Source organism: Lycorma delicatula, chromosome 2, assembly GCF_047948215.1.
Source record: "Lycorma delicatula isolate Av1 chromosome 2, ASM4794821v1, whole genome shotgun sequence".
Taxonomy (NCBI): Eukaryota; Metazoa; Arthropoda; class Insecta; order Hemiptera; family Fulgoridae; genus Lycorma; species Lycorma delicatula.
The window spans coordinates 51,582,961-51,600,229 of record NC_134456.1 but is presented as its reverse complement, the minus strand read 5'-3'; the positions used below and the strand labels follow the sequence as shown (position 1 = coordinate 51,600,229).

General features: G+C 33.1%; 1 protein-coding gene across 2 annotated transcripts in view; it reads right to left on the bottom strand.

The window, feature by feature from the left end:
- The window catches only part of Klp67A (Kinesin-like protein at 67A), a 95,538-nt gene that overhangs the window by 43,024 nt on the left and 35,245 nt on the right, over window positions 1-17,269 (bottom strand). For both annotated transcript variants that reach the window (XM_075357848.1, XM_075357849.1), the window contains exons 9-10: window positions 8,114-8,302; window positions 6,173-6,352 (exon numbers count right to left, since the gene is read on the bottom strand). In XM_075357848.1, coding sequence (XP_075213963.1) covers window positions 6,173-6,352; window positions 8,114-8,302 — 369 coding nt within the window. The remainder of the gene's footprint in view (window positions 1-6,172; window positions 6,353-8,113; window positions 8,303-17,269) is intronic.

The following is a 17,269-nucleotide window of genomic DNA, read 5'->3' as shown; positions in this document are numbered from 1 at the left end:
CCAACAACCTGAACCAAACAACTCCTCCATAAGCCCATCAACTGAGTCCTTTTTTCCTCCTTGTGTCTTACCCCTTTCTCCTTTACTTTATCCTGCGATATACAGGCTACATCAGCCACATCAACAGTGGCAACTGTCAACCCAGTAACGTTTTGTACCTTCCAGGGCTTATTTGACTGTTTAACCTGTGGAGAAAGAACCAGAAATCCCCTTCTTTGATATCCCATCAAAGGGATGTGCTGCTGTTGTTTCATACTTGATCCACTCGCTGCACTAGCCACACTTACAATTTCGTCGTCAGAGGCATCATTACTATCACCTTCACCAGCTTTGGCCAACCTCAGATGAGCTTCTTGAGTTTCCTGTTGCAATTTCAATTGTGCCTCATTTTGCAACTTCTCCTCAGCCTCCCTTATCAACCTTCTCCTTTCATCCGCTGCTGAGATGTTACAAATCACTCTGCTTTAATATGATTTTCTAGTCTCCTAGACTCATCTGAATTACTCATATTTATGAGTCAATCAAATTAACCAAAATTTCAATGAAAATCTTTTACAATACAATGATTTCTCCTCAAAACACAACACAAAGAAACAAACAAAGTAAATAACACAAAACAAAACCAGCTATCACAACCATAAACAACAAAAACAACAAAATGAACCAATTTTAATTGTTGTAAACTCTTATATCAAATGCAAACATTTCTCTTTATTAATATTTCACTTTAATCAAAATCGTTGTAAACTAAGTAACCAATGGCAATCAACGAAAACAAGATGTCTACTCTAACAACAAATTATGCAACTATAATATCAAATAAAAAATAAAAATTAAATACCATAGATGATCAAACTATAAAATAAAACATAAATGAAATAACAGACAAACAGTCCAGTGCTAAGGGAGTGGTTTAAAGAGATAAATCACTCTCCCAAACTAATTGTACAGATAGCCTATAAGTTACCCAAAAACCAAAATCCTAAAATTTAATAATAAAAATTAACTTAAACCACTAAAATATAAATCAAACCAAAAATAACATCTATATAAATCAAAACCATAAGAAAACTTTTAATTAACAACAAAAGAACTTCTATTATAAACTATTGGCAAAGCTATCAAAAACACATCTGATCCTGCCGACATTACATGTTGAGGCCATGAGTGCAGTACATTCAGCGTTATTATTTTAATGCGAGGCAAGATGGTTATCACGTGAGAAATTTTTACAACGTGTTTGTGAATTAAAAGATGAAATCACAATTTTTCTAGAAGAGGACAAGCAACCAGGAGCCAAGACGTTTCGAGATGGTTTATTTGCGATAGAATTGAGCTTCTTGGTTGACAAATTTGAGAAATTAAATACTTTGAATCTTCAACTCCAAGGAGTAAATACATGTATGTTGGATATGAGTGATAAAGTTAATGCTTTTTGTAGAAAACTGGAATTGTGGAGTAAAATTTTAAAGCAAAAAAAACGTAAAAATATTTGCAAATGTGAATGAAAGTATTAAAACTTACAAGGCTGAAGAACAACATGTGAAAGTTGTTTTTGTAATCATTGAAAATCATTTAGCCATACTGGCAAAGAATTTTAAAAAGTATTTTGGCATTTTCTGGGACAACTTGGTAGCAAGTTACAAGTGGGTTAGGGATCCATTTCAAAATACTCCTGAATGGCTCTCAACTGCCAAAGAAGTAATTTTCATAGACTTCACAGCAAGTGGTGAAATCAAAAGATAATTTAGTAATAAATCAATCACTCTTCGAATTTTGGGCAGGGGTGGATGATGATTTTTCTGCATTGAAAACAACAGCATTTTGTATACAATTACCATTTTCAACATCCTACATTTGTGAAACCAGATTTTCTGTGGTGGCTGCTTTAAAGAAGAAATATAGACCTTAGCTAAATATAGAAAAAGAGTGTCTATTAAAAGTATTAAACCTTCCTTGAAAATCTTTGCTCTGCAAGACAGGTCCAAGGGAGTCACTAGTAATTATTAAACTTGGATTTTAATTTAGTAAAGTTAATTATTAAATTCATTGTGCAGGACTGATACAATCCTATTTATAAGTGTATTATATCAGTGTAAATGTGTACTCAGAAAATATTATTTACTGTGTCAAATGTATTTTGTTTTGCCTTCCTTTCAGTAAATTAATAAATTTTTTTAATAATATTTTCTTTTTGATATGCTTGCGCCCCCCATTTAGTGATATCATGGCCCCCTAGCAGGGTGCGCCCCACAGGTTGAGAAACACTCCATAAGAATATCTTAAAATGATGTTCCTAGTAATTATGCTCTTGAACACTTGACACTGAAGTCATTCACAACTTGAATTTTCACTTGCTCATTGTTTGGGAAATACTTTCCCTATAGAGCTTCTTTGAAGAAAAAATAAATTAAAATAAATCACACAATGTCAAATCCAAACAATAAACTGGGTGTGGAAAAACTTTTAACCTGACTACAGTTAAGTGCTGGCTGTGTTAAGTGAATATGAGTAAGCACTATGATGAGCAATAGAATCTTATTTTTCTTGATACTTTAAAATCAGTACTCAATATTGGATACTTTAACAACACAATGAGCTGCATCAATATTTATTGACAGGATAACAGCCATTTATTTATCAGTTCAATTTTTTATACATTATTTCAACTCACTGTTGCACACTTGGTGTGTATACTTCAATGTTACAGATTAATGTATACCTTCAACCTTAAAGCAGGCCCATTTTTTAAAAATTCTCTTTCTACTATAACACATTCGCTAATAAACATGTGTATTTGTCTAAATATTTATGTATGCCCTTTACATCATTTGGGTGAGAAATACTTACTGCTTAATTCTAAAACTGTCATTAGATATGTTTCCCATAATAAATATATTTATAAATTATAGGACTTTTTAAAAAGACTGTACAAACTGAAAAAAATTGTTACAAATTATATGTTAAACTGTTCAGAGAATATAGACTTAATTTAAAAACAAAATAAAAAAAGAACAATCAATTTTTACAATTTTCACACCTACTACAGCAAATTTAATACTTATGATAAATTACTTATGTGAATTCTATAGCATATATTTTATATTTCATTTTATCCTGAAGAAAGAGAGTAATTTTATCATTTATTGTTAAAGAATGGATTTTATTCCTTTTTAAAAACATATTAATAGATGTATAAAAATATAATTTATCATATATATAAGGATTACAAATATCACAAAATATTATTAATGTATCTTGTAAACTCTTCCTGCTGATTTAATTTCATTTACGTATATACGGAGAAATTTATTTAATGTTTATATATAAATTTCATTTTTTTGTTAATTTTGTTTATGCTTAAATCAATATTAATAGATGAGGTACTCTTATTTATGTACTAATTGCTACTTTTGGAATAACAAATTAGGTATTTTAATGTTGTAAACCCCCTCTAAATAATTAAACTAGTTAGAGAAGTTACTTTTTTGAAAATATTTAACTTACTTTTTTTGGAGTGGAGCTTTTGGAGTAAACAGACAATTTACAGGTTAAAAAAATTATATGTATTCAATTTAAATACTTCATGTCTTAGAAAATGAACTTCAAAATTTATGTAACTTGTACATTTACTGTTTCATAACATTACTTATTTTCTATGCATTTCTATTTTTTCTTGTAATGCTGAAGAAAATACATGTTGGATAAATAGTTTAATTATTTGTCAAGTTAGATAATTTTACTACTAAAAGCTTTTCAGTTATGAGACGTATATATTTTATGTGTGTATTTATTTTTACACATTATCAGATTATAAATATATAACAGTTACATGTGTAAATTTCCTGTCCACAAAAAATTACTATTATTTATAGTGCATTTTTCAGCTATTTTTGAATTAGACAAATCATAGCATAAATAAGAGGAGTTAAGTTTTAATTTTCTTTCTGCTTAATTAAGTTTTGTCATAATTTTCATTTTTGAAAATTATTAGTGTAATTATTCACATTTAAAATAAATGTTTTTTTAACCTGTAACAAAACTCAAAATTACCCAGATTTAAAAAATAAACTATTTATAATGCATCACTGACATCAGTAGACTTATGATACTCATATTTGTTAACATTTTGAAAGTAAGCACAATAATGATTATATAAAAAATGAAACATTCATTATTTAATTTCATTAAACACTAATATATTCATTTATCCTTTTGTTCTTGCATCTTATTTTTATAAAGTAATAAATTGATCTAATTAGGCTAATATCAGAAATCAAATTATTTTACCTAATTTTCTCATTTTCATACAGATGAAAAACATACAATCAATTCTGAAATTTAATCTAAGTTTTTTTTTTATTCTGCTTCTAATAGTTAGTTTGATCACCACTGATGTATGGATTAATTTTTAATGTATGATTTAATAATTATACTCTTAGTAATGTAATCAAATTAGAATTTGAAGACTACAACAATATAAATGAATTATATCAATACAAATTGTCCAGTTGGCAGGAGAAGAATGTTCAGTATTTTTTCCACAAAGTACTTTTTCTGTTTGGAAAAAATTTCCTCGATATGAAAAATAAAAATATTATTAAATGTGATCTAAGATGAACAGAATTATTATTTTTGAATAAAATAATATTACAAAAGTTTTTCAAAATTTTTAAATACATGCTCTGTACTTTTTAGTCATACATTAATCAAATTATTGGTTTAATTAGCAGGTTAATTTGGATTTGCAAATTGGAGATTGAATTGAAAATTGGAAATTTAGAGATTCAAATTCTAATATATTTATAAAATATCAAACAAATTTTCAATCAAACATTTACTATTCAAAGTAACGAAATAGTGAAGTTTTTGCATAGTAAGGTTTTATTTTATTTAATTAATTAACTATCACAATTTTCGATAAACGTTTTTATGAGTTTTTATAAAGATTTCTCATTCACTCCCATCTCTGATAATGCATCATTACTACAAGGTTTTCCCTCTGTTAATCTGGAGTTGTCCAAATTATATATTATTTAGTAGTCCATCACTCATACATATATATACAATGAAATGTTGACAAATTCAAAACCACAAAAACTCTTGTATCAAGTTTTTGTCAAAAAGCTATTGGATTTGTCATTTGCAACCCCAAAAACCATGCACAGCTCTGTTTTGCAATTTTTTACACTCGCACTCTCACTTTATCCCTGTACAGAAGGATGTTTGCAAAAGTAATGGTGGAATATTGAATTGTTAACATTGAAGGACAAACATGAAAAAAACATTGTAAGTTAAAGAAAAGCAAGTAAAAAAAAAATTAAATCATATGAAGATTAGTAAATAAAGACTATATAAAACTAACAAAAAAGATTCTTTCATTAAATCAAAAAATGAAACTGAAGACAGAATGTGTGACAAATAATGTGTTATTATTTGGGAAATTAATTAATTATAATCCTATACTAACTTTTCTACATCATAATTACCTGGGCAACAACATCTGTTAGTATGAAACGGATATTATTATCAGTTTTAAAGTTTGTTTGTTTTTGTGTTTCATAAGGTGCGGCAATCATGTTATCATTAACATAATATCACTGGAATTTAAATATAACAAATAAATATTATTCATTGGAATGTCAATTTTAACATTACAGTAAGTTTGTGTAATAAAAGGAATGACTGCTTGTAACAATCATGCCTTTTGTTATGCACGTTTAATACAGATTGCGAATACAGATTTGCTACTGGCAACTGTCATAATTATCTGGCCACAGTGTTTGATAAAGAAAATAATGCACATCTAACTTCAACAAAGGGTACTTTGTTCTCAACATGTGAAAAGGTGGGAATAACTAGTAATCTATGATGAGAATCTATTTTATTCTTAATCTGCAGCACGTATACAAAAATTTCTTTGTTAAAAATCAGAATGAGTTTTGTTACAATTCAAATTTAATAAAGAAAATAACGAGATGTTAAGTAAATTACTCAGTATTTTAGTTTTATCATATAAAGTGTAAACAAACAAAAAATCAACTTCTGCCAGTTCTAGGGTTAAAGTAGTGAAAAATAATTTGTAGATGCTGTACAAGGATTTATTCATATAAACTATCTCCTGTGCCTGAATTTTTTAAAAGTTTAATTTCATAATATTATACAAATTTACCTCATAGCTAGTTTGCATGTTATTTGTAATTTGATTCATTCCAGATAATACTTTATGGTACTCATTCAATAAAGTTTCCATCAGTCTATGGGCAGCCTCACTGTTGTCATCCCTTTTCTGTTGTAGCTTCAGCAGCCTAGTTAGGTGTTTAAGACAAATATTCTGTTCTGCTCTGTGTAACTAGCAAACAAAATAAAATAGTAACAATACATTATAAAAACCAAAACATAAAAAATATTTCATGAAAAATATATCAGAATAAGGCAAAATTATGTTTTGCCTTCTTCTGATAATAAGGCAAAACTTAATAATATAATTCAAACAGAACAGTTATGAATTAATAAGGTAAGCAACAAAATTTAAAAAATTTTATTATTACAATAAAATCACAAAGGACAGATGAATGATCATATCAATTTCATCAGGTATGCTGTCCTAATTTTTTCCTATTGAACTGAATATTTTAAGTAGTAAAGTCTGCACTCACCGAAACAAGGTATAAAATCATTTCTGGACTAAATATTTACAAATAACTGCAAATAGGTTTTATGTTTTACATCATATATATTTTTGTAAGCCATTGCCAGCTGTAACAAATAAAACTCTAAATTTCCTACCTGGAATCCAGCTTGAAAGTAAATATTTGTTATGTAAACAAGAGTTGAGACAACAAAGAATTGCTATCCTTTTGAAATGGGTGACCAATCTGATTCTTCAGTCTTTATTTGCTGGAATCAATAACTGCCTAAGTAGCTTGAAATTTGCCTATGTAAAATAGGCTTGAAATTTTTGTTCATCAAATGTCAAAATAATAAGTAAATAAAATGAAACAAAGATATTCAATTTAATTATATATTTGACTGTGAAACTTGTGCAATGAATTTGTACCAAACGAAAAAAATAAGAAAAATATCACACAAAGCTGGGAGATCTTTTAAGCTGAAAGAACATCAAATATTCAGAAAATAGAAAAAGATTTTAAAAATAGTACACATGTATAGCAGAGTAACAAACAATAAGATTAAAAAGAAAAAAGAAATAATTTTAAAATGTGATACAGTATAACAGTAGAATATTAAAAATCGAATGAATAAATAAAAATAAAACATAGCCAGTATAAAAAAAAGGTTATCCAAAAAAAGGAGTTCCTAACATTATTCAAAGAAAATGTCTTAAGAACAAAGACTAAGAAATACCATTTATCCATCTGTACAATACTTACCATCTCAAAACCCCACAAAAAAGATTTTTTTATTGAAACATTGATATACACTTTATTTTTCTCTTCTTGTTCCTAATTCTTGTTACTTCTTAATGTTTACATAAAAGAAGCAACAACAAACTAGAAAATTTTGAGGTTGGAATCCAAAGAACAAAAATAAGAATAATAAGCTGCAATAATAAATTTTGTGTGAAGAATCTATTAGTAGAATTACTGGGTATTTTAAAACCACTGCAGAGGAAAATAACTCCTAATAAATAATTTTAACACTCAAGTGAAACAAAGGTAATGAAATCAAACAAGGGAGGTAATTATGAACTGAAGAATAGGAAAGTTTTACACTTTCTAATAAATTTTATAATTTATGCAGCAAACTTAAAAATTATGCAGCAGAAATGGATAAAAGAAGAAAACCATATGAGACAGGTAGAAGGCAGGGCAGTTTTGACATAGAAGGGCAATTTTTGACATTTGTAAACTTAAGTAAGAAATTTTTTAAATGTTTTTAAAGGAAATAAAGTGTGTTATTAAATATGAATACTGTACAAGTGATACATGAAAAAGGGTGGCTTAAGAAATTAAACAGGGAAAATAGACAAATGCTTAAAGAATTTATGATTACCAGTGTAACTGAGGACTAAAGACTAGGCAAATTAACAGATAAATCCAATTTAACAATTTAAAATCAGTTTAAATAAGTACTGTTCTTAGATATTTACCATAGAATTCTTGACAGCTATTTCCTTATCCATATAGTGAAATACTCTTGCTTCCTGCATTTCAATAAATAACTCCTTCAATTTTTCATTTGTACTGCTCAACAAATTGTTTAATTCTGACAACCTGGGTTGTATAACGTGTAATCTTGCCTCAAACTGTTTAATTGAAGATTCAATCCTTACAAGACTCTGAACACAAAAAATAAATAAATCAAAATTGAGATTTACAAGCATGCAATGAATGTAGAAGATAATCATTTAACCAGCAAATGCAAAAACTGAACTGATAATATTCTTTAACCCTTTCAAACCCACTTCTGCAAGAATGTGGCATCCACAGGGAATGTAGATGATGTAATCTTCTTTTCTGCACATATCAATAAAACTTTTATAATTCCACTATCAATATTTTTAATTTTTAGGAAGAAAGCATTTGGAGAGATACAAAATTAACCAAAAGCAATTTCAATTCATTAAATTGGTTCTGTTAGTGTTCAATATGCTGATGCACTGCATAAATTTTTTTGTCTATAATGTCAACTCCCGGTTGATTATACTCATTACTTCTGCAGTTAACAGTTTAACTGCAGAAAAATTAATAATTATGTGTAGTTACTAATTACAATTTTAGTTATAAACATTCTAATCTATAATTAAAAATAAATAACTAAATATTAACAAGTAAAAGTATTTAATAATAATAAATATGAATATTAAAAATAACAATAAAAAGAGTAAAATTAAGTTTGCATTATTTAAACAAATATAATTTTATTTAAAATATTGTCAATTGTGTCATGAGTAAATAAATAAAAAAAAACTGCCTATGAACATAGCAAAATGGCAAGAATAATGTAAACATACCAGTTTATATAATAAACTTCACAAATCCATAGATTTATCAGTTATAAAATACTGTATCAGATAATTCATAACCATTAATGTACATAAAAACGGATAATTGTCATGATCCACTTAATATTAGAGTTAACTGAAGGTGTGACAACTGAAATAATTCATCATATTCAGGATTTACTTGTTCATTCATAATAGTAACTTCTACTCATATCTGTAAAAAAAAACAAAGTGTCTTCAAAAAAAAGACCAAGATTTACTAATTTATTTAAAAGGCTAGCTATATTATTATATAGGTTTGACCCGTTCAAAGTAATCTTCTTTGCTGGCATACATTGCCTCCAACATTTCTTCCATTTTTTAAACATTTCCAGAGTGTTTTAGGAGATGGTATACAGCCATTGTACTTCATTTTCCTCAACCTTGCTTATGGCTTGAAAACAACAATCTTTCAAAGTTATGTACAATTTGAGAAACAAGAAAAAATTTCTCTTGAAAAAATTCTTCAGGGTAGTATGGATGAGGTGCAACAGTTGTCTCATGTTTTTTTCAGATAATGATAGATAAAAGATGTCTGAGCTGGTGTGTTAAGGTCTACAACCAATCTTGTTTACTCACAGCTTAGGCCTCTATCTGTGTACGTTCCTCAAATACCATAAAACTTTATGTAGAACTCCTTGTTTACAGTCTGACCATGTGAAATGAATTCATAATTCACCAAACTTTCTAGGCAAAAATAATCACCATCACCTTTATGTCTGACTGACAGGTGCAAGCTTTCTTTGTTCCCACTCAATGTGACAATTGTGTCTTAATTCCCATATCATAGCCAAACACCTAAGCATCTAATGTTATAATGTTTTCAAAAAGTTTTCATCAGCATGTGTTGGGTGGTGAGCATTTTTGGTACCCACCTTACACACAATTTGTAATATCCAAGCTTTTCTGTGACAATCGTGTAGATAGAGGTGTGTCCAACATGTGGAAATTCATTAGCCAATCATCAATTGTTAACCACATCGCAGTTTTCGGTTCACTTGTTCAATGATTTCATTGGTCTGAATACTGGGCCTGCCACTTCACTCTTCGTCATGCACATTTGTGCGGCCATTTTTAAAATCTCAACACCATTGTCTACCTTTCCTTCACTCATTACGGTAGTTCATACACTAGGCACAACTCTCTAATGAATTTCAGTAGCTGAAGATCCTACTGCACACAAAAATTGAATCACAGCGCACACTTCACGACTGGTGAGAGAAACGATTGTTGCAGACATGCAGATCTGCATTCACCAGCAGGTAAACAACTACTGAATCAAAATAACAACAGCAGTGGCTTCATAAATATCCTATAAATGGCCTTGCATGCGTATGACTGTGTTCAGACATGGTATATTTAAATATAAGCAGATGGTCCTTATTTTATGAATATGCCTCATATTAGATAACTCTTTAAAAACAAAACACAAGTCCAAATCTTTAACAAGACTGAATAGACAACTAGAAGGAACTCTAATCACAACTACCTACCTGAAATAGGAAAATGTTGAGTTCAACATGCAACGTTAGTACATAACATAACATGAAAACAAGAAACAATAGCAAAACATAAACCAAAAACAACAAAATCATGAAAACAAGGACGTAGGATAAAGCAAATACAACGGAACTCCTTCGGCAATCCTTTCCCTTGCCAAGTAAATGATGAAATTCTCAATGATCGCCCACTCAGCCTGATCAATCCAATTTACATGGAGATCTAACGCCAACCTGATAGTATTGAGCCAGCAAATAGTTTCCGTGCGCATAAGCTCATACTTAGGGCACACATAACAAACATGATAGGCATCATTCAACTGTCCACATTGTGGACACATACAGGAGTCCACCAGTTCAAGTCTCTGCAAATTGTCACTGAAAGTGCCATGTCCAGAAAGAAATTGCATCACGTGCTTGTTAGGGAGCACTCACGAAGTGCCCTGCAAACCAACAACATCTGGAAAAAGATCATGTGTATAACACCCACTCTCTGTTTCATCCCAACTGGCCAGCCACAAAGCATTGCCATGTTGTTCAATTTCCTGCACTTTCTCTGAAGTCAACTCATTGGACTTAGCAACATAACACTGTTGCTTCTCAGATGCAATCAAATCTATTGGTTTCATGCCTGAAATCACCAAGATTGCCTCCTGTGAAATCGTATGGTAACCACCTGTTACCATTAACAATATAAGGTGTTGAGCCCTCAATAATATATTCCGATAGCTTTTGAATTTTAGCCTCTCTGCCAAACAGACAACACATATTCCATAATAACCTAGCACACGCCCTTATACAGGATATTCATGGTATTGAAGGGTTAAGACCCCAATCAGGATTGACCACACATCATATTCCAAAGAACGCACTACTTCGGCCCTCTTCGCGACGTATTGAAGGTGCTTCTTAAATTGAAATTTCTCATCAAGAAACACCCTGAAGTACTTTTGAACCGGAACATACTTGATATACTGTCCTGACATTGAAACACGTACTTGCCAACTCATTGCCAAACAGCGTTTGAGTGGAATCATTGTGGTCTTCTCTGGGCTGAACGTCATCTTAATTTGATGACTCCATAGCTCCAAGTATCCTGCAAGTTTGAGTGGCTCAGAGTTCAACCTCCCTCTGCAAGCATCCTTTGATCAGCAGAGGCCCATTATGGCTAAGCCAAAATACAAGACCCATTGGGCAACCTCAGCCATAGAAGAGGCTCAACATCACCACCCACAACAAAGGACCTAATACACTGCCCTGGGGACATCCCTTGAACAGCGTCTTACCAACCTCATGGCGGCCCTCGTTGAACAGCACATCCCAATGACTGAAGTAATTTTGTATAACCTGCATGCAATTCACTCACAGTACATTCTCTCTGCTTCTAGAGTTGGTAAATGGCAGAGGGCTACCATAGTAAATGTCTCGGAAAATTTCCAGGACATATTCCACCTTATTAGTTGTTAACACACTCATCACACAAAGTATTCTCCATCCCATTCTCCACCATCAATAAGCCTTGCGAGGTCAGCCTCTCGTTTATACATAGGTACAGAACCTTTTACCAGAACCTTACCAATAACCAGCAGTAACACCAACGGCCTATATGATGAACTAACTGGGGGATCCTTATTGCCATCTTTAAAAAACAATTTTACAATCTCCTTCTTCCAACACAAAGGGAAGTATCCTCCAAACAACAATTTATTGAAAACTCATGTGACCACTCTCACACTTACCCCAACCGAATGAACAAGAATCTCCGCCATTATTCCATCAAAGCCTGGGGCCTTACCCGTACCCAAAACTACAAATACCTTGATAGACCTCGGCCTTAGTAATCTCCAAGGACACTGCACCCCTCATGAAACTGAATGACCTCACATTGCACCCACAGATGGTATGCAGTCTCTCCGGCTTCACTGTCATCAGGCAGTAAATCGTCAAGTAATCTGTGTAAAATTTCAGACGTGTCTGAAATTACAGAAAAACTGGTCGAGAGCGGACAGAAGAATGTCCTATCGTTGTTTATGTCCCAACACCATATATATGACTCCTCAGGGACCCTCATTCCCCTGCTCATGCACAAAGGAATGCCAGGAATCCCTCTTTACAGTCCAGACTTTAAAATATTGAGATCTCCTACCTCTATATTCAGCAACAAGGACCTCCTGCTGTTTCTGGATCACCTTCACGCTGAGATGCTCTCTATAAATGACAGACAGCACTCTCTAAGGCTGACAACTTCCTACTCCACCATGGTGCAAGCATCTCTCGACCAGAACTACGCAGAATTGAACACTTGGCAGCATCAATGAAATTCACCGACAAACCCACTGCCACCAACAATTTAATAAACAATCAATCGATGATTACTTGAGCAATCATCAACCACCTTCCAGTAACAAACATTGGCAAGAATATCTTACCAACAGCAACGTCGATGTTCATTCCACCAAACAGCCAATGCCCATCTACCATACCTATCTAGGTGGGCAACTCACCAGGTACATTATATACCTGTAGACCACAATGGACCAAAAAGCCCTCTGTTAATTCACTGCCATCATTGGTGAAACCACATTGCCACAACAGTGACTTAGCATTCACATCTGCACCGATAAGGATTGAACTATTGCCAGAGAGTCGTAGGATTTTATCCCAGACCTCAAGATGACAATCAGCAGGATTCTTCGCACCTTCTATCAGAGCCACAATAGAATCTTTTCCAATAAGAGAAACCTGGCAGTTCACTGGACACAAAATATGGATGCTGCAACAAAATAACATCCAACTCTCTAAATAACCCTCTCTGAGCATAGGAAGGCAGAATGTAAGGTTTTCCAGAAGTGTGTGGCTTGTGGAACTGTCAGAAATCAGATGGGGGCCAGAGTCTGTTCGAAATTTCAAGCATGAAGATCATCCTACTGAATGTAAACATGGGCTGAGCTGTGCAAGACCTTGTGTTACAGATGGCTAAAGAGTGTGACCGGGATTTCCTCATCATCACAAAGCCGAATCGGGCTCAGGTGTCCACATAAGGACTCAGATGTTGTGATTATGAAAGTCTTGGAGCAGTTTACTGTGGAGCAAGTCACCACTTGTGATAACTTCGTCGTGGTTGAATTCACTCACTCTGTTATGGTGGGTGGATATGCCTCCCCAAAGTGGGAACAGTCAGTTTTCCATAAATTCCTTGACGATTTGGAGATATGTATCAGGAGACAGAAAAACCCAGTTATCATGGCTGGGGATTTTAATTCCGAAAGCCTAGAACTAGGTGGACTGACACAAGAAGGGGTTTTTAGTTTGCAACAATGTTAGCTAACACAGGTCTTGCGGTCATCGGCAAGCTGGCAGTACCCACCTTTTCAAGGGGAACATACAGATCTGTCCTAGATGTAGTCGAGGTTGCAGCGAGAATACACGACTGTGAAGAGGACTGTAGGGTGTTTGAGGAAGACCATTGCAGCGATTACTAGGCTGTTCTGTTCCAGATAGGACATCATGAACTTAGACGTGTGGTGGCTCATACAAGATAGAAACCCACTGGGAAACAAACTCAACGGATCCTCTGAGTCATCACTGAAGACACAGAACTGAAAAGACACATGAACCTGCAAGACTGAGTAAGCTCCTGCAGGAAGAATGCCAGAAGTATTCCAATGTGATAAGGTCTAACAGGAAGCAAGTCTACTGGTGGTCCGATGAAACTGCTGGGTAATGAGAGCAACATATAGAGCTAGAAGAATACTACAGAAGATGAGGGGTAGACGATCAGATGATATTGACTTGGCTGAGGCGGAGTATAAAACCGCCAGGAAGAAACTAAGCACTGCGATTAAAAAAGCAAAATCAGATGCTTGGAATAAATTAATTTCTGACTTGGATTCCGACCTCCAATGAAGAGGCTTTCAGATAGCAACTAGGAAGCTGAGTAGACAGTCCCCTGTTTGTCTAGGGAGCAGACAAAGAGGGCAATATTATCCCTTTTATGTGTTATGGAAAAGGAGTGGACTGAGATTCTCAATGATGATGTTCACAGGTTCTCTCTAGGGGAGTTACAGTTGGCGACAAAAAAGATCAATAAAAAGAAAAGCCCAGGTTCAGATGGGGTGCCGTGGTGAGTAATAAGAAGACTGGCAGAGTGCCATCCCTGGGCCCTGTTGGAGGAGCTGAACGTGACTCTTGGAAGGGGAGACTTCCCCTACAACTGGATAGTTGCAAGGTTAGTCCTGGTCCCTAAACCTGGAAATGGGATGCAGGAGAATAAGAATTATAGACCTATATGTCTTATTAACTCAATAGGAAAACTGTACGAATGGATGATTGCTAGATGGATACTAAAGGAAATACAGCTCTCCGGTGGTTTCTCAGACAATCAGTACAGCTTCATCCAGGGGCACTCTACTGTTGATGCTATTAACTATGTATCAATTTATGCACTTTAATTACACACATATGTACTTTAATTAACACCTTGTGGAACCTGTGGTGAGTCCGACACTGCCCCTTATGGGCATATGTAACTGGTATTCCCCCTCCTCACCAAAAAAAAAAACTGTAATGCAATCTCACTAAGCTCAATCTGAACAATATAAGCACCCTGTGCATTTAATTGCTCAATTTTAACCATCTAACGATAATGAATTGTAATAAATCTCAACTACTCTCAAATAACAGCCACAATCTTTACTATTCACAGAGTGCTTGTAATCCTTTCAAAGACACCCACAATTTAACAAGCGGACCCTCCAACTTCCAAGGACACTAATTACGTTTATGTCCCTCACCCCCACAATGAGCACACACTGCCACTAGATGTTTACAGAACTTAGTTCTGTGTTTGTACTGGCAGCATTTGAAGCAACGCTGAACACCTAAGAGCCCTACAAGAAGAAAATTCAATAATCAACCTGCCCTCAGCAAAGAAGTGTTTCAAGAGATCAGGACTCACCTCAAATACCCGTGGTAGCACTCCGCCTCACGTCTACCATTTTAAATAACAATTGACATTCAGCCTTAAAGGCCCTTCTGTCATTGAGTATTCTGCTCTCTAATGAGAATCTCCTTCTCTGACAAATGCTGGTCGATGTCATAAATTGTGATCCTGGGATGCCTCTTCCTCTTAGGGATGACTTTTATGTCAGATTTACCGACCTCAAGTGAGTCAGAGATAAATTTTACCATCTCTGTCATCAGTGATGACAACTAACCCCTTTTTGGGTCCCCTTATATTGGTCTCCCTTATATTACGAATTTTCAGGTTCAACCTCTTCTGATGTAAGATGACCTGGAATTTGTCCTTCATTTCTTTGCCTGTTTTCTATGTTACTCCTGCCTTAAGATTTATGGAAAGAATCTCCAGCTGCTTTCGGGTCAGACTGACCATTTCTCCTGCAATATTTCTGGGAAACGTTACGTTGCTGTGGGACAGAAACAGTCTCCTTCACTGCCATTTTCCTCACCTCAACTGGCTTTGAGGCTAACTTTTCATAACCTTCAGCCAAGGCTGTGATTGTTGCTTTGAACTCATGTAATTTAGGAAAATCCCTGATTTGCACAGAAATGGAAGTATTCCTAGGATTCTGAAGGTATTTTATTAATAGAAGCTCATACTATTCTTCAAATTTCCTTATTAGAAGCGCTGAACCTCCACCCTTCCCAATAACTTTATGAAATTACTGATCAAGTCCTTCTTACAAGTTTGTGCCAAAGTGCCAACCCATGGTAGCATGAACAGCATCAATTTTATCACTGATTGTTAACACAGAAGGTCAACTAGATATGGGATCTTGTCAGCCAATGTTCTACCCCCTTTAAAGTGACTGAACAATTTGTAGCACTGAAGTTTGTTCATTCAGTCTTCCTAAATGCTTGCTGAAGCATTAAAATATCTGTGAAAGGTTTTATTGAGTTTGCAGCAAAATTTAACACAAACACACATTATTCTTTATATTATTCTTCATTTTTACTTTGTTAAAAACCGAAGGCTTAGCACACACGTTTACTCTAACTGTTGTAACTCAAAAACTAACAATGATAGCGTAACACATCAAATGGCACTGTTTCCAAAAGTTACCACTAGCCAGTGCTACTTGTTGGAATATGCTCTGAGTGCTGGTTGACTTACTACAAGAAAATTTAAATACTTTTCTGAACAAAGCCCTTTTTTCTAAACAATCAACTTTATTACTATTGTTATTTATTTCTAATATCTCTAGATTACTCTCTGCCACTGTACGTCCATTTATAATGAGATCACCACTAATATTTGAAAAATTCTTCCTTTTGTTTTTATATGCTCTAAATGTTCAAAAAATATCAGTTGGAATAATCTATTAGATTTCCAATATTAAACAAAATTTGTTTACAATTATTAACAACTAATTCCATAAATATCACTACTATTAAATTTATCTTACGGAAGGTTATTTTATTATAATTTATATTTATATTTTGTTAAATAATAATAACTTTTGTTAAAAGTCAACAACTTTCATTATTGAAGACATTAAATAGTTCATTGTATTTTTATTAATATAATTACAACTAACTTAGCTCCTAGGGTTATGTTTCTTGTATTTTTTCTTAAAAATTAAGAAATTATTTCTTTTGTATTCTTTTAATATATTTTTTATTTTTGCATTGCAAACAATATAATTATCCATTTTGTTTAACCATTAATTTATTTTAATTCTTTGCCTAATTCTCTTTGTTACCATACAAAAATATATATTTATTTTGTGTGTTCAAGGGCAAT